Here is a 23,924-nt window from a genome sequence, read left to right as displayed (position 1 = left end):
GACCATCCCCACACCCTGGCTGAGTTCCACCCACCCGGGCGGAGCCGCGCAGAGGGGCCCTGGGTTCGCTTCTCTTCAGGCCCTGCAGCTGCAGCTGCGAGGACCGCCAGGTGCAGGTGCGGGTGCGGGGGGGGGGGGGGGGGGGGGCTAGGGGGCTGCTCTGCAGGGGGGCAAAGCCACCTTCGGGGCTGCGGTGGGAGGATGAAGAGACGCGCGTTTGCTTTATATTAAACAAAAAAAAGGAAACAAGGTTAAAATGAAGTTTATTATTTTTTGATTTTTTTTGTTTTTTAAATAAAACTGTTTGTGAAACAGCTATTTTATCCCCACGGCAGAGTGACCCCTGAAAGATGCACTAACCCCTTCTTAAGGCCTTAACAAGAATTTTTTTTGTACTTTTTTCTTCTTTTTTTAAAACTCAGATATTTAAAAATTATACAATTTACAAAACAAAACAAAACAACATAAAGAATCATGTAGCATGGGGCTGCTCACCGGACAGGCCCCCTTTCCTTTATAAAAATGAAAGCAAAAAAAAAAAGGGTTAACTGGGTATTCCTGGTCAGCGTAACCCACATTGGTCACGCTCGGCAGACGCAGTCCCTCCCGTGTCGATTCCTACAGCTTAGACTTCCTGTCCTGACCTTCTGTCCGGGGGGGCAGGGCTCGGCGGCCAGGAGCGAGCCAGATGTGGGCCACCCCCGACCCTGCCTGCCGCGCGTGCTTAGTGGGGCGCTTGAGGTTCTCACCGGCCACAGTGATCCAGGACATAGCTGTGACCTTGGGACATCTGCCAATTTCACCCCCCAAAAAGATAAAAATTTTAAAAATAATAAATAAATAGTGTTTCTGGAAATGAAAAAAATTTATTTTTGTGTTTAAACATCATTCCCCCACTCTTGAAAACACGGACCATCCCCACATCACCCTCCCCCCCGGCCCCCAAACCTTCCCACTTTGAGACAAATTAATGACAAAGGATGGTTCTGGTGTGGTTTGTCTGCTTTCAGCCCTGGGTCTGCAGCTCTCTGAACCGGTGTGAGGCAGGCTAAGGATCAAAGCCACACCCCGTCCTTTATGAGACCAGCTTGTTCAATTTCACACTTAAATTTCACTGTTATTGGAACAAATTTGGAGTTCTTTAACTAGAGAATTTTAAAATAGAATCAAAAGGGATAGCGCACCTTTCATTTAAACAAAGTCTTTCCAGACTAAAAATAGATTTATATATATATATTTTTATCCCACCCTTTCACCCCCCCTTCCCATCAGCCCACCCCTCCCCCCTCCCCCCACATTGTCACTATGGAGATTGTGTCCATGGAAACAGCCATTCCAACTTCTTGGGTCTTTCTTTCCTGTGGTGTCACGGTTTGGGTGTGATGTAAGGACTTAGGGAGGAGGTGCTGGCGGGGCGGGGTGGGCAGGGCGGGGCCGCACAGCAGGACGGTTCCTTCCATCGCGAGTGTCCACCACCTCTCATCTCCACAGTCTCACCTGGAAGACAGAAGCGACACTGGGTGCTGGGAACCTCCGCGAAGCCTAGAGCCAACAGCCCCCGCTCTGGGGGTCCGGCAGGTGCAGAACCCCCTGCAAGTGTGCTATTAGGTGGGAGACCCCCAAGACCTGCAGTGGAGCCGCTGTGTGGCCCCGACTGGGAGCACGGTGGAGGGCAGCAGGGACACGGCCACCTGCACTGCCAATGGCCCCAGTGCACGGAAGCAGCAGAGACCAGGAAAGAGCTCCCGGCCATCCTGGTGGGGTGGCCCCAGAGTCGGGCAGCTCTCGAGGTGACCCCTGCTCAGGACCCACCACCAGGGGCCTGCCAGGGGGCTCAGCACTTTGGGGAGCACGGGGCGGTCCTCACAGAAGTGGCTGAGCACCCAGGCGATCTGTGGAAGCCCCGGCTCACAACCCCACCACAGCTGCTTGACAAGAGTGCATCCTTCACACTCAACAAAGAACACTCTTTGGCGAGCTCGGGCGGCAGGGCCAGGGCCCTCCTCTGAGGCTCCCCCAGCGTCCCCTGCACTGGCTCCTCTTCCAGCCCAGGCTCCGGGTCGGAAAGACGATCCTGACGACCCACGTGGGGCAGTGGGGTTGACCGAGGGCCTCCTCAGAGAACTTCATGGGTCTCTCTGTGCGCAGAGTCTCAGAGGACACAGCAGTTTCCAAGGATCAGTGCAGAAAGAAGCCAGCAGTGGTGGCGGCTTCCCATCAGAGCACCCCTTCTTCTCAGGGCCCTCTGGTGCCCTCCTCCAATAAATAACCGTCAGGAAAACCCAGGCGGCACCACCGTTTTCTGTTCTCACACAACTTACTAACAGGCAAAATGGTTCAGAAGGCCGGTCTGTGTGCAGGAGCTAAGCAGCTTCTATTTGAAGCACCCGTATATACACACAACTGCCCTCGCCCAAAAAAGATGGATTCCTGCTTGGCAGAAAACACGACTACCCAGGACAGAGCTCCCCCGCTCGGGTGAGGCCAACCCCAGGAGGCGGCTGCCATTCCCAGGATATCCATAGTGACAGAGTGGCTTCCCTAGGTGTGAAGGTGGCTCTGTGCCCCCGAGGTCGCCCTGGCCCTCCTGGCCCATGCTCCGGTCTCCCTGAGCTGAAGGCTGCTGGCCAGGAGAGGGGAGAACCAAAGGCCCTCTGTAAATGTAAGGGGGGAGCTAATAGGATGCCTCAAGTAACGAGAGGGGCAAAATCTTGTTGGGGGTGCAGACACCGTATGAACAGAGGACAGATGTCCAGGCACCCCTATAAGGTCGTGTTTGTGGAGAGAGGGACAGGGTAGGGCTTGCTCCCCCCACACTACTTGGCACAGTGCTGGGCCTGCACCCCTAGCCTGCTAACTGCTTGGAGGAGCAGGCCCCCAACCTCACAATGAAGCACGTTTGGCACCCTGGTCGACCTGGCTGGGGCCACGGGAACGCCTGCTGCTCTGGGCTGCTACCGCCGTAACAGCAGCCCCGGTGCGGGCTCCGTCCTGTAGCCTTCCTAACAGGACCTTTCCCCAGAGTCTGGTGTCAGACCCTTGAATGTTAGAGGACCCTGACCTCTCAAGAGTCACTTTTCAAGGGCACGGGAAGAAAATTCATGTGCCAGGCACTATGCTAGGAGTTTCCCAGAAGTCCTCTCATGATGACACCAAAGCCTGACCCCCATCTCAGGGAGGACAAAGCTGAGGTTGAGGGACCCAGAGCCCCGGGGCAGCTGGGGGTTGGGACTGGGGCTCCCAGCCAGCAAAGTCCTCTGCCTGGGCCCCCAGCATTCTGCCCTCGATCCCCAGGCCCAGCGTGGTCTCCTCTGACTGTATGGGGCACGTCTCATCAGCGCAGGGAGCCAGGCACCCACACGGTGGGCTGCGAGCAGGCGGCCGGGGGTTCTCTAACTCTCTTTAAAAGGCATGTCGAGAGGCAGCCTGGGTGGCTCAGCGGTTTAGCGCCGCCTTCGGCCCAGGGCGTGATCCTGGAGGCCCGGGATCGAGTCCCGCATCAGGCTCCCTGCATGGAGCTTGCTTCTCCCTCTGCCTGTGTCTCTGCCTCTCTCTGTCTCATGAATAAATAAATAAAATCTAAAAAAAAAAAAAAGCATCTTGAAGTCTGGCTGCCAGTGAGCAGGGTTTCACCTGGGGCCACGGCCTTCCAGGACTCTCTCTCTCTGTCACACTCGCACCTTCCCTCCTCTTCAGTGTCCCCTCTGTGGCCTGAACCTGGCGCAGCAAGAATCCACTACCTCTGCCAGCCTGGCCTGGCCAGCTCCCCTGAGGCCTGGGGCTGCGCGGTGGGGCCCGCATCAGTACTGATCGAGGCACAGGCAGGGTGGCGAGTGCTTCCTTCCCTTGGGCACACGCCCTCCGCGAGCAGACCCTGCCAGCCCTCTGTGTACACGCTCTGGGCCAGGGCCAGACACGGGTCCTGTCCTCCCTCACGAGTGCACACTGGCTAGTGGAGAGGCACACGAGCAAACGAGCGATTCCAAATCGGCAGAGGAAGGCTGCGGCATGGGAAGGAGGCATTTAGACAGGGACGCAGGAGGGAAGGCCTATGAGGCAGGGACACTGAAGCCGAGACCCAGAGAGCAGGAGGGGCCTGTCACAGAGATGGGGGGCAGAGCCCCCAGGCCCGCCACCCCACTTCTTCATGCTCAGAAAGGGGAAAGGCAGCCTGCTGGATGCACGGCTGCCCAAGGACCTTCCTCTCTGGCACTGCTGGCCTGCTGAGGGACAGCTGTGGCACCTCATACGCTGGGGGGAGGCCACAAGGGGTTAAATTTCCTGTCTCCAGCCCCCAGCTTTTCTGTTAGGGTGGGAGCAGGGTTCAACCTTCAGCCTTGACCCCCCAGCTCCTGTGGTGCACGGCAGGCCAGCAGCAGGCCTCGAGAGCCAGCGCCCCAGAACTGGCACAAGCCTTACCCCATGCCAGGCTGCGCGGACACCTTAGAGACATTTCTTAACTTAATCCTCAACAAGTTTGGCCACGGCTATTTCTCTTCACAGAGAAAATGAAAGCAGAAACATGAAGTGGCCTGCGCAGCACTTTCTGTGAGAAAGCAGAGCAGCGAGAAGCAGGTGCACTTGTGACCCTTCCCTGCCCTGTCAGGGTACCCAGTGACAGCAGCTCTGTCCCTAGAATGGACCCTGAGACTAAACGTTCTCCGTCCTCGATCACTCCGTCCCCGTACAGTCTGCAGAGGCCACTGCCCTCAGCATGACAGCTAAAGTGAGAAAGCAGGACAAAGGTCCTGCTTTGTGGGGACAGCATATGAACAAAGTCATCGCAGGTGGACACAACTGGATGCAGTATGTCCATCCTTTCCCTCCAAGAAGTGAACGGTCTACAGTCTGACCTCAACAGACTGGAAACGACCGCACACTGATGGGTCAGCCACTTCACCACTCAGCGTGTCAGTGTCTTCTGTACACACAGGAACCATACGCTGACACTGAGGTCTGAATGATGAAGCTGACTGCTCCGCGTGGGAGCTGAGGGCGGTCACCTGGCGGTGCCCAAGGCTGGGTGGAGAGGAAGGAAATGACAAAATTAAAATTTCCAACCAGAGATCTGCCCACCAGGCCCACGGCTCAGACCTTTTTTTTCAAACACAGGCTGGAATTCAGGACAAAGACAAAAGGCACCCAACGACAAATGATTCTTTTCCTAATCAGGTCATCCAGGGCATTGCCAGGAATGTTCCTCGTGGCCCCTACAGCATGCGGCTCTACCCACTGGCCAGGCACAGCCCAGGCATGGAACAGAGGCCAAGAGAAACACTCTGGAAAACCATCCAGACTTCGGTCTTGTCCTGAGGGCTGCTCAGGGGGGTGGGGGAGGGGGGAGCGCAGGAGGCAGTGGGCCCCAGTTTCAGAACATCAGTGGCTGCTGCTGGTACCAGTTGGCTCATCTGGTTTCTGTGACCTGAACGCTTGTTTTTCCATCCCTGACCGCTCTTCTTGGAAGAGGAAGAGAGAAAAGGCACAAGTGCAAAAGCCTCACTTGACAGTCCCGCTGAGAGCACACCACAGACCTCTACAGCCCCAGGGCCCCACACTCAGAACAGGGGGGCTTCTCTGGAATTCAGGACCAGGACCCATGTAAGAAACTGAGGACTTCTCAAAGGAGGAAAACTGCCTCTGTCTGAGATGAATTCTATTTTTTCCTTAAATTAGGTATTCCAGAGAAAGGTGGAAAAACTGCCAGTTGTCACAGGCGGAGGGAACATGCCACAGACTCTAGTGCACCTGCGTGTGGCTCTCAGGTGCCTGGAGTAAACACAGAAGCCCTTCAGCTGAAGAGAAATAATCTCTTAATGAACATTTCTGAGACAACTGTTCCCTCTCCCCATCCTGTAGGAGCAAGTGCTTCCAGTGATGTTTTGGCTTTTCTTTCTTTCCCGTCTAGTTTCCTCAGCCCTTGCGACTCCACGAAGGGGGCAGGGGGTGAGAGAGCGGGGTGTAGCGGAGGCCCACTGCCTCTGGGGACATCAGTCTGCTAATCCCATTGCCACAAATGCCACTGCCGCCGCCCTGACCACAAGCCCAGAAACACTCACCAAAAGCACAACTCAATCTCTTGAGATTTTTAAGAGTAAATTTAAATTGAAAAAAAAAAAAAAAAAGAGTAAATTTAAATTGGATGCTAAAGTTCCCTAAATCTTCCCCCCCTTTGTACTTCTGTGCAGAGGAGTCCTTCACAGTACTGGGGGGGGGGGGAACCAAAGACCAAAACTGGGGAGTTTTCTATTTTTCAAAGGAAAAGCCACTGTAAGCTGTACAGACAGGGAGCAAATGAACGAGGACCGCCTCCCCGGCTAGAAGCCCTCCGGAGCTGGGACGGAGGGTGGGTGGCTGCCATGGTCTGTCCTGGGAGTCTTCGGGGGCGCCACACACAGAGCCTGACTTTAGCTCAGTCACCGTGAACTCCAACAGGCAATGGGATGGCCCTAAAACCTCAAGTACCTCTCCACGGACATTCTGGGGAGCTAAGCGACAGTCAGAGACACGTCCGATCCACCTGGTGTTGGCAGTCCACGTGATTAAAGGCTGGTGGCGCCGCCTGGCCTGGGGTGAGCAGGAGGGCAGAGGCCACGATACCCACTGGGACTCTGGCAGGGGTGCCGGCCCCGACTCACCTGTGCTTGCTGTACTTTCCATTCCCACGAGCACACTGCCCCCCTCACCCCCGCTCCGACTGCTCTGTGCTGAGGCTGCCTTTCGCTGTCTTGTTCTGCAAGGGGGGGAGGGGGAATGGGAGGGGAGGCTGACGCCGGCAAAGCCAAGGAGATAGACAGGAGGGACAGAAGAACAGTGCAGGGGTCAGGGAGGGCAGAGGCGAGGAGAGGAACGGCACATGGAAAAGGAAAGAAAAAGAGAGTCAGTATTGAATGACAAACAGGAGATATTCAGACAGGGCTTTCTGAGGCAAAATGTGACCATTAAAAAAGAGAAGTTTAAAAAATAAAAACATGTAAATTAACTAAAAGAGAATACTGTAAGATCCTGTGGTCCATCTCTGAAAATAATTTCCAAAGAAAAGCATAAGCAAGCATCTCTCCAAAGTGCTGTGAGGGCAGACCTGTCGGGAGGCCAAGCGGAGCCTGGAGCCCGGAGCCCGTGAGCGCAGTGACCACCAGGTGTCAGTGTGACCCCAGCCAGAGCAGCGCGGCTGCCGAGGGGACTCCAGGTGGCGCCAGACCAGCCGGGTGGCGCGTCCTCTCCGGGGCTTCCTTCCCGCCGCGTGCCAGCTCAGCCAGCTCAGGAACAGACCATCACCCCTCACCTTCCACCCTGTTCTAAACCCAAAAGACCACTCTTGAATTCTTTGGGACATGAGGCAGCGGCCCACCCACTGCAGCCCCTGGTCGCTTTCGCTGAGGTAAAGTCCTGAGGAGACTGAGCTTCCCCCCAAAGCCCTGGGGTCAATTCTTACTTCTTTTAGTCTGGGAAAATACCTCTGCTTATGTACCAAGGCCTACAACCAATCTTACCTTGTGCCAACCTGTGAGCTGGGGTTTCATTAAACTAAAATGGATATCAGTAGTTTTATTGAGTTTGATCTTTGAATTGCTCTTAACGATCAAACACTTTCCGCTCCCCGTTTCTCCTGGCCTCCTACAGCACATGGGGGGGGGGGCCCTGGGGCACAGGTCTCCCTCCAGCACCTCTCCCCTGTCCAGGGCCAGGAGCAGGCGGCAGCCTGAGGGCCAGGGTCCTCCAATGTCTGGTCTGTAGATGGCAAGAAACACCCCCTTCCCTCCCCCTGGCCCTACTGGGGGCACACCCTCTGACTCACCTTGTGCTTGGGGCACCTCACCGAGAAGTTCTCCTCATGTAGCAAACAATCTACAAGACAGAAAGGGACAGTCAGACGGAGCTGGTGGGTGGCACAGCCTAAGGTGGGTGGGGATTGACAGCATCAGACATGGAGATAAGAGGTCCTCACACGGTGATTTCTGAACCATCAGAGACATCCCCAAATAAACTATGGTACCGCAACATGACGGAGTATCAGTCACTTAAAATTTTAATGTTTCAAAACAGTTAATGTTATGAGGAAACTCTGATGACACAAAATGGCTTGAAAACCAGGATATGTAAACATCGAAGTACAATCCTAATTGTATCAAAATGTATTATATGCATTAAAACCAAGACAAAGGAAACTTACCAAAATCTAACATCAGTTCTCTTTGGATAGCAAGACTAGAGCTGATTTTATTTTTATTTTTTATGTATTTCCATAAATTATATTAATAATTAGAAACAATCTCCAATAAAAGTTGTTTTTAAAATCCCTGATTCTAGGCTAAGCCCATTCCACAGGCCCAAGCCTAAGCTTCCTTGAGCCAACACCACAAATCCGGTGGCACCTCTCCCTTCTGTCGAGAGCCCTGCTATCACCTTTGCCGTACCACCCATGAGGACACGGGAGAAGTTCCCGGTAGGAACCGCATAATCCACACTAAATGCTTCAGGGGAAAGTGAAATCCCACGAGGGGTTTACTAATCCTTGGAGGGAAATGATTCATTCCAACTTTTCACGTGGTGACAGCATCTTCCCTGACAGCAAGGACATGCGCCGCCTCCAGGTGAGCGTGGCTCTGTGGCGCAAGGGTAGTGCATGGAGCAGGGTGAGGCAATCTAATTAATGAATTCGCTGCACACTACAGCTCCCGGAGAGCGACAGCCAGGCCACCGGTGTAGGATGCAGGGGCAGAATGTTAATAAGTATCGAGCACACATTCTCAGAGTGCTCTGGGCACCATGGCGGGAAGCGGCCGTGGTACTTAGCCCTGTTAAGTGTATGATTTAACTCAGGTTTAAACCCTGCTCCAGATGAACAGCCTGTGTACCACAGATTTCAAATGAAATAGTAATAAGCAAGGGAACACAAATGAAAACTTGTGAGGTCCTCTGTATCTTAAATAGGCAAAGAGCCTTTCATAATTGGGCTGGCCCGTCCCACCGGTGCCTCCCTCTGGAGCCCCTGAGTCCCCAGAGGCAGCCGGGCAGCCTCTCCATCCCGGGGCGAGCCTCAGGGCACAGGAGCTCAGCAAGTCCGGCTCACCTCTGAGCCCTCCCCCTGCAAGCAAATAGCATGGCAGTAAATGAAATGTGTTAATTTAAAACCCACAAGTACATGGCGTGACCAAGGCTCCTGCTGCTCCAATCTGCCAGAGAGCTTATGAACAGCAGGAGACAGACAGCTGGAACTCAAGGGAGGCACTTTCTCCTTACCTGGGCTTTGGCAGCACTGCTTGCTGGCAGTCTCTAGTTTGGGCCAGAGAAACAGCATAGCCCCTGTGGGACTCGGCCACCTTTGTGCCACAGGGGTTTAGAGAAATGAGGAAGGGGACCGTATGAGCTGGAAAAGGTGCCATCAGAAAGGGAGTGGCGGCTCAGCTACCCTCCCAGCCATGGAGAGTCACCAGCTGTGACAGACCATTAGTAAAACATGTCTGAAGTTAGGAAACATGTTCCCTCCCTCTAAGTTAAAAAGCAGAAAAGAAATAAGACAATGTAAGTACACATTGAAGGCAACTAGAGCTAATGTCAGGTACTTCTGGGAATGGAAGCCTCCTGAACAAATCTGCCAGTGACCATGTCCACCTTTGGTGATGCCTCCCATGCAGCAAGGGGCAGATAAATGCTCTCATTTGTCCTCGTAATAGCCATAGGCCATCAGGAGCTACAATTCACGCTCCTGGCAGGGACAAGAACGGCGGCCAGAGAGCTCAGCCACACACAAGGGCACGGGGAGCCTCTTCTTGGCTGCCTTGATTCAGCTCTTGCTGCACAGGGAGTGGAGGGTGGTGAGAGGCACGGTGGGGCCCCTCCTGAGGTCTCTCAACAGGCGCCTGCCCGACACAGCCAGCCAGCCTCTCAATTTGTTCTCCTTAAGCCCCTGGCAATATCCCACACTGGCCAGAGGGCCTGGTCAGCACTTTCACACAGTGAAGTCAAAGTAAATGGCGTGCTGGATCATCACACACACACTGGGAAAGACTCACAAGGTTGTCTAGTCAACAAGATGGCTTCCAGACACAAATACCAATGCTCCATTTCTCTCTACACTGAATTTAAATGCAGAGTGGACTTCATTGAGCTCCTCATAACAAGCTCCTTGGAGCTACTTGCAACCACATACAGCCATAGCTACCTTGGTGGCAGGCGGTAAGCTCGAGGAGGGAGAAAAGGAGATGGGAGGGTGGAGTTCCCTCAGATCTGCCGGAGCCCAGATGTGCCACTGTCTCCAGCTCATCTGCAATCTCCCTCAGAGCTACAGTTAGTACTTAGATTGGCCCAATTGGGCTGGGACTCTGGGACCTGCCAGTCTCACCCACCTTGCCAAGGGGCTCCTGAATCCTGAGAACTATCAGGGCAAGGCAAGCCCCAGCACTGGTTCTGGGGCGCCGAGTGTGGCCTCTCTGGGGAAGGGCCAGACACCAGTCCCTTCACAACCATCAGGAGCCCAAACCCACTGCATCATGATCAGAGCTCACGGTGAAAGCAGCTTCTTCTTCTTTTTTTTTTTTTTTTAAGATTTTATTTATTTACTTATTCATGAGAGACAGAGAGGCAGAGGTAGAGGTGCAGGCAGAGGGAGAAGCAGGCTCCGTGCAGGAAGCCTGACGTGGTACTCGTCCCAGGTCTGCAGGGTCACACTCTGGGCTGAAGGCGGCACTAAACCGCTGCCGGAGAGCAGCTTCTAAAGGCTTGCTGCATGGGTAGCTGCAAAGAGGGAGTCCCAGCTGGGCCTCATCCTGAGGGTAAGAGGAAAATCCCCTCCAGGCTGGATTCTTTTTTTTTTTTTTTTAAAGATTTTATTTATTTATTCATAGAAACACAGAGAGAGAATGAGAGGCAGAGACACAACACAGGCAGAGGGAGAAGCAGGCTCCATGCAGGGAGCCCGACGTGGGACTCAATCCAGGGTCTCCAGGATCACGCCCTGGGCTGCAGGCGGTGCTAAACCACGGGGCTGCCCCAGGCTGGATTCTTTATGCACCGTAAGTTACTAATGCGCTGCTGCAGCTCTTTTTTCCTTTGGTTGTAATTGTTGTGGCTCATTGCATTAATATACTACTTTTTTTAAACCAGTGCTCACATTCTTATTACTATATTTCCTGGAGCCACAGCCTACATCGGTGACATAATAGCAGCACAGGACTGATAACCATGATGTCACAAATGCAGGACCAGCAACAGGTTGGGGGGATGCTGCAGCAGCCACATACTCTCAGGAGAAAAAGATTCTGTTTCCATGGAGATGTCCCCAGCACTCAAAGTTCTCCCTAAGATGAACAGCTCTGTAAGTTTGGGTGGTTAACAGCAAAGCAAAGATGAAAGTGTTAATCTGTTCCTTACTCCATGCAGACATTAGGGCCTCTCAAACTCAGGGACTTATTTTTATTATAATTAGGAAGCCAATCAATGAACGCCTTTCCTGGACACACAGATCCATCATGTATAGAACAGAATTCCCAAGAAGACACTGTGGGATAAATACAAGCATCCATCCCCAGGAGCAGTACAGGCTTCTGGGTCACTGTGACTCAGGTCATCAAAAAGATTGAAAAATGAGGGGATCCCTGGGTGGCGCAGCGGTTTAGCGCCTGCCTTTGGCCCAGGGCGCAATCCTGGAGACCCGGGATCGAATCCCACGTCGGGCTCCCAGTGCATGGAGCATGCTTCTCCCTCTGCCTATGTCTCTGCCTCTCTCTCTCTGTGACTATCATAAATAAATAGTTAAAAAATTAAAAAAAAAAAAAAAAGATCGAAAAATGTCCAAGACACAGTCATCTTGTGATGCTGCTTCCTTGGTCCCAGATCTCCACACCGAGCAGCAGAGCATACAGTAGCTGGGGCGGGAAACTCAAGGAGCCAAGGCCACCCGCTGGGCCGACCCCAACCCAGACAGCCTCTCTCTCACTGGATACTTGGCCACATCTTTTTTTTTTTTTAAGATTTTATTTACCTATTCATGAGAGAGACAGAGAAAGAAAGAGAGAGGCAGAGACACAGGCAGAGGGAGAAGCAGCTCCCTGTGGGGAGCTCAATGTAGGACTCGTTCACTGGACCCGGGACCATGTCCTGAGCCAAAGGCAGACATTCAACCACTGAGCCACCCAGGTGTCCCTGGCCACAACTTCTGCCAAATACACGTTACCAACTTACCTAAGCAGGTTACACCAGACAGACTCAAACAGAGAGTGACCAATATCATTTTCTTACTAATCCTCAGCTTGTAAAGAATTCCCTGCTTCTCTGCAGGGTGGCTGATTGAGGAAGCCTCCTCGGGAGAAGAGCCCTGTGCATCTCCTAGAGAACCCCAACCTTACTGCCTGAGCTTGACCAAAGTGGGGCTAAGCCTGTGCTTTCCAGCTGTTAGCCACATATGGACACAGAGACACACACACACACACAGAGAGAGAGAGAGAGAGAGAGAGAGAGAGGCAGAGACACAGGCAGAGGGAAAAGCAGGCTCCACGCAGGGAGTCCGATGCAGGACTCGATCCTGGATCTCCAGGATCACACCCCGGGCTGCAGGCGGCGCTAAACCGTTGTGCCACCGGGGCTGCCTAAATTTAAGTTTAAATACAATGAAGTAAAAAAAAATATTAGTTCCTCATTCCCAACTAGTACATTTTAAGCATTCAGTGGTAACACAAGGCTTGTGGCTACTGTGCTGGAGACTGCAGAACTAGAACATTCCCATTATGGCAGAGAGTCCTCCTGAGCAGCACTGCTTAATCACTCAAGAAACTGCCAGGAGTCTGGTCCCTAACTTGGCTGGTACCCCAGTGTGCAGACAGGGGGTGCATTAATGTGGGGAGGTGGGAGGGGAACGAGATGAGGTCACCTGCCTGCCACTAACCAGATGTGTCTGAACAAAGCCTTAGTGCAGGAGACCACCTCTTACCAGGCCACTGACTGGGAGAGCCAAGTCTTGCTATTATCTGTATAAAATTATAAATAACTGCCACAAACCTAATACTTACACATCTTCATTTTAAGAACCATGAAACTTATACCAGAAAAAAAGAATTTAGGGGCAGTATCATGAAAATGAGAAAAGGCAATGGCTGGCTCTTGAGAGAGAGAGAGAGAGAGAGAGAGAGAGAGAGAGGACTAAGAGGCTGTACTATGGAATATACCAGACTCAGGGTGAATTACAGTTCAGACCCAACACAGAAACATATAGGGAAAGAAAGAGAATGCAGGGGACAGACTAAAACCCAACTTCCCTGAACTGACATTTCAAGGCTCTCTTCTTACTCCCTCAGCTAGACAGTGCCCTGGCCACTGCTGCCCTTGAGTATGTGCACACACTTCTATGAGAGTCTCAATTTGGCATACACAACTTTATGGGAAGGAAGGGTGGTCCAGATGTACTTGCACTCCCCCCACGCCTGTCAGATTCCATTCCCTGTGCTTCGTGCCCCTGTACCTGCTTCCCACCACCTGGTCAGCCACACCCTCCCATCCTCCCTGCCAATTCCAAATCAAACCCCACCTCCTAAGGAGAGTACAGCTGCCTCCCTCTCAAGCAGTTAGAGATGATCAACACCCTGCCACTTGATGCACCCTCGCTGATCTTCCCATTTTTGTCCCCCTCCATCTTTGATGAAAATACTTAGGAGGGCCATTGAGGTGAAGATCTTAGACACACACTCAAAAAGTAATTGGTGAGAATGTCTACTGAAAGGACAAGAATCTGGATGAAAAAGAGAACTTTCCCAGGCTAAAGCTTGGGGTCAAAATTTAATTCCACCACTCACTGGATGGAACTTCATGGACAGAAGTTTTCCCTTCTTTCAACCGTTATAACACTGCCAAATGCTATTCTGATCATCTCAACAGACATGGAAAAAACAGAAAAAAAAAAAAAAAGTGCAAAATCCCTTCATGCTAAAAACACTCAACAAACTAGGAATAGAAAGGAACTTCCTCAGGTGCATCAGGAACATCTATGGAAACCCAAACCCCACAGCTATCATCGCGTTTAATGGATCAGAAACAAGGCAAGGATGTCAGCTCTAGCCACTGCTACCCAATATTACGCTAGAAGTTCTAGCCAGGGCAATTAAGCAAGAAAAAAAAAAGGCATCTGACTGGAAAGGAAGAAGTAAAACTACCCATTTGCAGATGACATTATCTTGTATATAGAAATCCATTAAAAAACTATTAGCACTAATCAATGAGCTGAGCAAAGTTGCAGGATACAAGATCAATATATAAAATCAATTGTGTTTCTATATGCTCACAATGAACAATCTGAAAATTAGGAAAACAATTCCATTTATAATCATACCTAAAATAATAAAATACTTAAGAATAAATTTAACAGACAAGTGCAAAACTTTTACTCGGAAAACTACAACACATTTACTTTGATAGAAATTAAAGAATGAGACGAATGCAGAGACATCACCAGGTCATGGGTTGGAAGACACTATTGTTAAGATAGCGAAACTCCCCAACTTCACCTGCAGATTCAGTGCAATTGCTAGATTTCAACAGCTGGTTTGTTTTTTTTAATAGAAATACACCAGCAGGGGATCCCCTGGGTGGCTCAGTGGTTTAGCGCCTGCCTTCGGCCCAGGGTCCGGGAGTCCCAAGATCCTGGAGACCCGGGATCGAGTCCCACATCGGGCTTCCTGCATGGAGCCTGCTTCTCTCTCTGCCTGTGTCTCTGCCCCTCTCTCTCTCATGAATTTTAAATAAATAAATAAATAAATAAATAAATAAATAAATAAATAAATAAATAAATAAAATCTTTAACAAAAAAAAAAAGAAAGAAAGAAAAGAAAAGAAATACACCAGCTGATCTTAAAATTCATATGAAGTAGCAAAGGATCCAGAATACCCAGAACAATCTTGAAAAAAAGAATAAAATCGGAAGACTCACACTTCCCAATTTCAGAATCTATTACAAAGTTACAGTAATCAAGACAGTGTGGGACTGGAGGAAGTCCAGAAATAAGCCCATATATCTATCTATGGTCAACTGGTTTTCGACAAAGGTGCCAAGATTGTTCAATGAGGGAAAAACAGTCTTTTCTACAAATGGTACTAAGACAACAGGAATCCACACATGAAAGAGTAACTGGACTCCTATTTCACACCATATATAAAAATTAACTCCAAGTGGATCAAAGACCTGTATAAGAGCTAAATTCTTAGGAGAAAACATAGGTATAAATCTTGGTGATTCTGGTATCATCGCATTTAATGGGTTTCAGTTTCTTGGATATAAGAAAAAGCAACAAGCAACAAAAAGCAAAAATAACAAAAGAAAAAATGGATAAGCTGAACTTAATCAAAATGTTTGACATCATTAGCCATCAGGGAAATGCTCAAAATCACAGGGAGATGCCGCTTCATACTCACTGGGATGGCTAGAATACAACAGGCAGGTAACAACAAGGGTCAGTGAGGATATGGAGAAACTGAAGCCCTTATATACTGCTGGAAGGATGGAAAATGATTCAGCCACTCTGGAAAAGTCTGTCCTTCCAAAGGTTAAATGTTGAGGTACTACCATATGATTTAGTAATTCCACTCCTAGGTTACATCCAAGATAATTGAAGATATTGTCTATGTAGACTTGTGAGTGTTCACAGCAACTTTTCTCATAATAAAAAAAAAGTGGAAAATCATCTAAACGTATATCAATTGATGAACAATAAGTAAAATGTGGCTTATCCTTAAGACATTGTTTGGCAATAAAGATGAAATATTGATACATATCACAACATGGAGAAACCGGAAAAAACACAACACTAAGTGAAGACGTTGTCATAAAGAGCACATATTGTATGATTCCACTTACATGAAATGTCCAGAATAGGCAAATCCATCAAGATAGAAAGTAAATCAGTGTTTGCCAGGGGCTGGGGTGGGCGGCAGGGGGGAGTGACCACTAATGGGTAGGAATTTACGAGGTGGTGAAAATATCCTAAAATTGACTGTGATGATGGTTGCACAACCCTGTGAATATACTAAAAACCACTGAATAGCAAATAAATAGCAAATCATGTGTGAATTATGTGAATAAAACTTATTATGATTCTGTTTCACTCCTTTTTTATTATCCTCTCTGCATTCCTTTAAGAATTTACAAACAGAACAGGGTCAGAAGAGACAGAAAAGAACTACAAAGAAAGGTAAGAAGTCAGAGAATCAGTGTCCGTCCCAGCCTTCAGAGGCTCTGACAAGGGCCGTGGTCCCATCTTACCTGCGTCAATGGCACACGGGTAGTGGTATCGGAAGGAGCAGCCTTTGTTGTAACAGCCCAAGGTGGCACCTGCCTCCTGGCAGTGGGAACATTTCTGAAAAGAAAGAAATCCAGCATGTCAGCACCCCAGATTCAACCCTCTCCCCCAGGTCTTCCCTAAGCCCCATCTCTCTGTGGTTACAGGTCGGTGGTGGGAGGATGGGCTGGTCAGTTGCTAACCACCACTCGCTGACCGCACCATGCAAAGGATCCAGCAGGAACGTGTTGGGCCAGGCCTCACAAATGTCCACAAATAGATCAAATAGAACAAGGTGGTGGGATGGGGCACACAGACTTGTCTCTGGTGCTCCTGTTGTCCACCCGCCCACACACATGCTTGCCCGTCCTTTCCTCATTCCTCCCGGATCTGAAAATGCCAGATCTTGCCTGTTTATTTCTGCTGTGGAAGTCTGGGGTAGGAGAAGAGGGTAAGATAGTAGAGTTATATATAAACCTTTTAGAATTAAAAGTGGAGTTTGGTTTCTAGTTCTTGTATTTGTAAGATTTTATTTTTATTCTACTTATCCCAAATGCCCAATACAAGTATATTTCTCTTTTCAAAAAAGATGGGCTCCTGTGTGCAAATGGTATTTTTATACACCAATCCTATTTTAAATGCACTAGGAAACCTGCCACAAGTTTCTGGCTAAGTGAGACATTATTCTGTAATGGAGATGCTCCTTCTTATATGGGCAGGTTTTCTTAAAGTGGGGCACATCTCTATCATCCCTGTGATCACTCAATCCTGTTGGCATACAACATGTGACCTAGCAACAATAATCATTATTTATAAAATTCAACCAAATTGGCCCAACTGAGGATGGAGGCAGACTCTTCTGGTGGCCAAGGCACACACCCAGATGATGCTACCTGAATGATACAGATGCTTGTTCTTTTTTTTTTTTTTTCAGATGCTTGTTCTTGATTCTAGGAAAAACACATGAACGCACTGCACTCCCATAGCTGTTGTACTTGTGGAGAAGAAGGCCTCCCCACATAGGCCTGCATTTTCCTTGGGACAAAGTGACTGAAGGGTGTTCTTTCCCCTTTTCTCACCTGAAGGCACACCCCAGGTGGCAGCCCATCAGGAGTCAATGTGGTTAGCAGATTGGCAGCAGTCAGAATACCGTGTCCAGTGAGCTTCGTGAAGCTCACCTGGATGGTGCCAAGGAATGGAAGGACACCCCAACACATACCAGCAGGTACAGGACGACAGGGACCTGGATCAAGCTTCCTTTTATTTTATTTTATTTTTTTTTATTTTTTTTTATGATAGTCATACAGAGAGAAAGAGAGAGGCAGAGACACAGGCAGAGGGAGAAGCAGGCTCCATGCACCGGGAGCCCGATGTGGGACTCGATCCCGGGTCCCCAGGATCGCGCCCGGGCCAAAGGCAGGCGCCAAACTGCTGCGCCACCCAGGGATCCCTGGATCAAGCTTCCTAATGCTGATGTTAAAACTACACTAGTGCCAGCAACAGCACAGCCTGGGAGGTCACCATGCAGTGGGGGGCGCAGTATGCCACTGACACAAACCCCATCATTCAGTCCTACAACCTGCCTACTCTACACATGAGGTGCCTGAGGCACCAGAAGGGGAAGTACTTGTTCCAGGTCAGAGCTGATCCAAACAGACCACCCCTGGCATCTTCCAAAGACGAATGGGGCAGGCAAAGAAAGGGCTGTAGAGCCATGTCCTTCAAGAGCTCTGCCTTCCTCTCAGAAGACCAGCATCCTGGGTGCTGATAATTAGTACATGTTTACTATGTGCCTTCACATCTTGGCAAGAAACAACAGATTACTTTGCTTAGAGTAAACCCTAAGGACAGTTGGCAGCATTCTGAGTAGCCCCAGACTGTACCTACCTTTGTCAGTGCCACAGAGCACATTCAGAACAAAGGTCTGGCTGTTAACGGGAGGGATCTGTGGCTGATCTGTCAGGAGCCTACCCGCAGCAGTTCCTGCTATAGCCCTCCCTACTAAAGCAGCCCAGTCAGCTCTCTACAGGGCTCCTCTCCAGACCCTTCCCCACCCTGGGGGGTGAATCTCAATGAGTGATGGCTGTTTACAAATGGGTGTAGCAAGCGTTCTCGGAATGGCAGCAGGTTAAAGAACTTCTGGGCGAGTTTCACCCCTCCTCAAAAGGGACAAGAGGCAGGAATAGGCTGTCTGATCACTCAGCCTATTAGGGTGGGATGGTGAGATCTGTTGTAATCCTCTTATCACCATGAGGGGACAGCTCTGAAGACAAAGCCCAAGCTGCTGAAGAGAGCAGAGTGACAGGACAGAGGGAACCTGGGCCCTCTGTGGCACGGCTGAGGACCACATTAGCCAGGTCCAGGACACCCCATCTTCAAACTGTTAAGGGAGAGAACATTAAAAAAAAAAAAATCACTTTTAAATTTTTTAACCTGCAGTCAAAAAGATACTGGTTGACATAGGAAGGGACCTACTATTTGAGGTACTGCTGTATAAGGTCAAGTGTATAGGCTCTGGAACCTAAATAACTCCCTGGTAAATGCTCCCACTGCTTCCTATATGTGTTCTTGGCGAATTTCCAATCTTTGTTTCCTTAACCTGTAAACATGAACCTAACTAACTAATTGTACTATCTACCTCACAGAGATGTTGTGAGGGTTCAATGTGTAAATCCAGGCTTAAGACAGTGGTTGGACCAGAAGTGCTCGGTAAATGTGACACAGACCACCCACGAAAAGCAACCTGCAGAGCAGGCCTTGTCATCACCTGAGTTTACAGACAGGAGAGAGAAACCACCAAGCTCGGATCTGAACAAGGTCCATTTCCTTCCTACCTCAACATGTATCTCTGTCCCTTGCAGGGCTTCTCAATACTCCTTGCCTTGAGCCAGCCCACAGACCACAGGTCCCAACTTTTGCATAAAGAAAGCAAACTCACCCCTCACCTAGAAATTACATCAATGAAATGAGGCTTGCTTTTTTTCAGTTAAAAAGCACAATGAAACGACAAATAGCCACCATTTGCTTCAACGTGGATGGAACTGGAGGGTATTATGCTGAGTGAAATAAGTCAATCGGAGAAGGACAAACAGTGTATGTTCTCATTCATTTGGGGAATATGAATAATAGTGAAAGGGAATATAAAGGAAGGGAAAAGAAATGTTGGGAAATATCAGGAAGGGAGACAGAACATAAAGACTCCTAACTCGGGGAAACGAACTAGGGGTGGTGGAAGGGGAGGAGGGCGGGTGTTGGAGGGGAATGGGTGACGGGCACTGAGGTGGACACTTGACGGGATGAGCACTGGGTGTTTTTCTGTATGTTGGTAAATTGAACACCAATAAAAATTAATTAAAAAAAAAAAAAAAAGCACAATGAATTTATGTCCAGAGGAGAAAAGCCCTGTGTGGTATATTCAGGCCTCAGGGAAAGGACATTAAAGAATTTAGTTCAGTGACTCTCAAAGTGTAATCGTTGGACCAGCAACATCAGCATCACCTCGGAACTTGGTAGAAATGGAAATTTGGAAAGATGGTGGAACAGGCAGCACTGGGAATCTGTCTCCCTCCTGGACAACAACTGCACTGGCAGGAATCTGTCTGACACAACTATTCTGGAACTCCAGAGTCTGTTGTAGGCGTGCAACTTCCAGGGGGAAGACTTGGATGGTAAACTACAGCTAATTCTGGTCAATTTCAGCTCCTAGAAGCACAGTAGCATCCATCTATCCATCTCCCACTCCCAGCCAAGTGGCAGGCAGCTGGGCATGCCATCCTGAAGCAGCTTGCACACAGCTTGTGGAAGCCAGGGTGGGCAAAAAGAACCCTGTCCTCCAAGTACCCGGAGGGGTCTCTGTTCTGACAGCTGATTATCACTTCTGATCATAGAGATATATAGGTGGGCAGCCACTGTTGTACCTCTGCCCACAGTAGCCAGCCCCTCCCCCTTAAGCTGAAATGACTTCCCAGAGTTTTTTAAAAGGCTGGCACCCTCTCTCCATCATTTTTTGCTTTTTTCTCTTTTGAGAATAGACGTTAAAGAATAGAATATTAAAAACAAAACAAAACAAAACTACATATATGGGTACAACTAGAAAGTGACCCATGTGTTCCCAGGGAAAGGCTCAGAAAAGACCTGGGAAGACTTTAAGTTGACACCTCAGGCTGATCCCAGGCACAGAGATATCATACAACACTAAAAAAACAAAAAACAAAAAACAAAAAAACAAAAAAGCCCAAAACAAAACAAAAAGCAAACCCCAAACAATTAACAACGTCCCAAAAAGCAAAGCTTGAGGAAGGGGTAAATCTGATTTTCAGAGTTATCACATTAACTCATTCATTCATTCATTCATTCATCAGAGAGAGAAAGAGAAAGAGAGAGAGCACATGCACATGAGCAGGGGAAGGGAGAGAATCTCAGACTTCACACTGAGTTCGACAGGGGGCTCTATCTCCAGACCTGAGTCAACTGAGCCCAGAGTTATCGCTTTGTTAAATTCAAATTTCCAGTGTTTAACAAAGACTCATAGGGCATAGATAGAGACAGGAACGTCTGGCCTATTCAAAATAAATAAATAAATAAATAGAAACCTTACCTGGAAAAGACCTAAGGGCAGGTACACTAGACAAAGACTTTTTAAAAAGATTTTATTTATTTATTTATTTATTTGAGAGAAAGAGTGCACGTGCAAGCACAAAAGAGAGGGAGAGTAGGTTCCCTGATGAGCAAGGAGCCCACAAGGAGCCTGATGCAGGGCTTGATCCTAGGATCCCAGGATCACGACCTGAACCTAAGGCAGCCTCTTAATCGACTAAGCCACTTACGTGCCCCTAAACAAAGACTTTAAAAGATCCATCTTAAAAATGCTCACAGAATTAGAGATGGAGATAGTTAAAAACAATGTGTGAACAAATAAAAATATCAGTAAAAAAAACCTAAAAAATACCAAAAGAAATTCTTAAAGCTGAAAAATATAGTAACACATTAAAAAATTCATTAGAGGGATTCAAAGGCAGACGAGAACAAGTTGGAGAAAGAATCAGTGTACTTGAAGATAGGACAGTGGAAATTATTGTGTGAGAAACAGAAGAAAAAAAAAGGCCAAAGAAAAGTGAACAGAGCCTAAGTGAAACCATTAAGTAGACCAACATATGTACTGGGGGAATCTCAGAAAGAGAAGATAGAGGAAAGGGCAGAGACAACTTTGGAATGGCTGAACACTTCCTAAATTTGATAAAAGACATGAATATAAATATCCAAGAACCTAAAGAATTCCAAGAAAGGTGAACTCAGAGATTCAGTGAGACACAGCATACCTAAACTTTCAAAAGTCAAAGAGAGAATGTTGGGAGAACTGACTTGTCACAAGCAATCCTCTCTATAAGATTACTTGTAGGTTTCTCATCGGAAACCTTGGGTGATGTATTCAAAGGGCTAAGAGAAAAACAAAATTAACCAAGAATCCTACATCCGACAAAGTTATCCTTCAACAATGAAGGAGAAATTAAGACAATTAAGACACTGCCAAATAAACAAAAGCTGAGGAGTTCAAAATCATTAGACTTCCTCTGTAAAATACACTCAAGGCAGTCTGCAAAGTGAAGCTGTACAGAGAAATAAAAATCTTAATAAAGGTAAGCACATGGGCAATTAGAAAAGCAAGTACTACCATAGCAATGCTCACAAACACATTTTTTTCTTTTCTCTGTGATTTAAGAGACTAATAGAGTTAAATTAAAAAACCAAAAACAAAAAAACCAACCAACCCAATTATTAGTCTAAAAGCTGGTATTACCGTAACTTTGGTTTGTGACTACAAATCTTGTTTTCTAAGTAACTTAAGAGAACAACACATTTGAAAAGCTATTAGTTTATGTTTTGGGGTACACAACATATGAAGATGTAATTTTGTGACATCAACACCTGAAAGGATTGGACCCACAAAGAAGCAGAGTTTTGTATGTCATTGAAATGAAATTGGTACAAATTCTGATTCAGTGTTATAATGTTAAGATGTTACATCTATTTCCCATGGTGACCTTAAAAAAATAGCTATAGAAATAGCTATAGAAAAAAATTGAGAAAGGAATTTAAACTTTTCACTATAAAAAACCAAACACAGAAAAAGACAGTAATGCAGGAAATGAGGGACAGAAAAGTTATAAGACATCTGGAAACAAAACAGCTAAATGACAGAAGGTGTTCATTATCATAGTTACTTTATTTTTTCTAAAAATATTTTGTTTATTTGAGAGAGCTAGAGAGAGCATGAGCGGAGTGTGGGGAGAGAGAGAGAAGCAGATTCCCCATGGAGCAGGGAGGCTGATGCAGGGCTTGATCCCAGGAACCTGGGCATCATGACCTGAGCTGAAGGTAGACACTTGGCCAACTGAGCCACCCAGACATCCCTCATAATTACTTTAAATGTAAATGGATTAAACTCTCCAACCAAAAAACAGAGACTAGCAGAATGGATACAAACTTATGATTCAACTATATGTTATGTATAAGACACAAAGACACAAATAGACAAAGTGAAAGGATGGAAAAACACATTCCATGCAAATAGTAACAAGAGAGGAGTGGCTTAGTTATCTGACAAAATAGATTTTATGGAGTAAAAAAACAGAAGGAAACTGATTTCACAATATAAAGCAACTCATCTAATCAACATATACAGAACATACCACCTAACAACAAAATAAACATTCTTTCAATTGTGCATGGGACATCTTCCAGGACTGACCACATGTTAGGGCACAAATTAACCTGCAATAGATTTAAAAAGATATCATACAGGGGCACCTGGGTGGCTTAGTGGTTGAGGCGGCTGCCTTCAGCTCAGGTGATGCTCCTGGGGTCCTGGGATTGAGTCTGGCAGCAGGCTCCCCACTGCAGGACTGCTTCTCCCTCTGCCTATGTCTCTGCCTCTCTCTGTCTCTCATGAATAAATAAAATCTTAAAAAAATAAAAATAAAAAAAGATATCATACATATCTTCTTTGGCTACAATAAGTTAGAAATGAGTAACCAGAGGAAAAGTGGAAAATTCACAAAATTGTGGAATTAAACAACATATTTTTTATAAGATTTATTTGAGAGACAGCATGTGTGAGATTGGGGGGGGGGGCAGAAGGAGAGAAAGAATCCCAAGGAGACTCCTCACTGAGCAATCGACTAAGCCACCCAGGTGCACTAAAACATACTTTTTTTTTTTTTTTTTTTTTTAAGATTTATTTATGACAGAGAGAGAGAGAGAGAGAGAGAGAGAGCTAGAGACACAGGAGGAGGGAGAAGCAGGCTCCATGCTGGCAGCCTGACATGGGACTTGATCCCAGGACTCCAGGATCACACCCTGGGCCAAAGGCAGGCGCTAAACCGCTGAGCCACCCAGGGATCCCCTACTTTTTTTTTTTTTTTTTTAAGATTTACCTATTCATTATGAGAGAGAGAACATGCATGTGCGTGTAGAGGGGAGGTGAGGAGGCGAGGGGCAGAGTAAGAGAGTTTCAAGCAGATTCTGTGCTAAGTGTGGAGCCTGATGGGGGGGGGGGCGCTTAATCTCACAACCCTGAGATCATGACCTGAGCTGAAACCAAGAGTTAGATGCTTAACCAACTACTCCATGCAGGCATCTCTCAACAACATACTTTTAAACAAAAAA

At 48.0% G+C, this 23,924-nt stretch overlaps 1 protein-coding gene across 3 annotated transcripts in view; it reads right to left on the bottom strand.

The window, feature by feature from the left end:
* Positions 1-246: 246 nt before the first annotated feature.
* Positions 247-23,924, bottom strand: part of TCF20 (transcription factor 20) — a 105,167-nt gene continuing 81,489 nt past the window's right edge. For 2 of the 3 annotated variants that reach the window (XM_041755086.1, XM_041755087.1), the window contains exons 3-6: positions 16,244-16,337; positions 7,796-7,845; positions 6,636-6,763; positions 247-1,497 (exon numbers count right to left, since the gene is read on the bottom strand). In XM_041755086.1, the coding sequence (XP_041611020.1) occupies positions 6,680-6,763; positions 7,796-7,845; positions 16,244-16,337 (228 nt within the window). In that variant the 3' untranslated portion in view covers positions 247-1,497; positions 6,636-6,679. The remainder of the gene's footprint in view (positions 1,498-6,635; positions 6,764-7,795; positions 7,846-16,243; positions 16,338-23,924) is intronic. The other variant, XM_041755088.1, reaches the window with a different exon arrangement.

Source organism: Vulpes lagopus, chromosome 5, assembly GCF_018345385.1.
Source record: "Vulpes lagopus strain Blue_001 chromosome 5, ASM1834538v1, whole genome shotgun sequence".
Taxonomy (NCBI): Eukaryota; Metazoa; Chordata; class Mammalia; order Carnivora; family Canidae; genus Vulpes; species Vulpes lagopus.
Note: the sequence above shows the minus strand (reverse complement) of the source record. Positions and strands in the feature narration are given on the sequence as shown.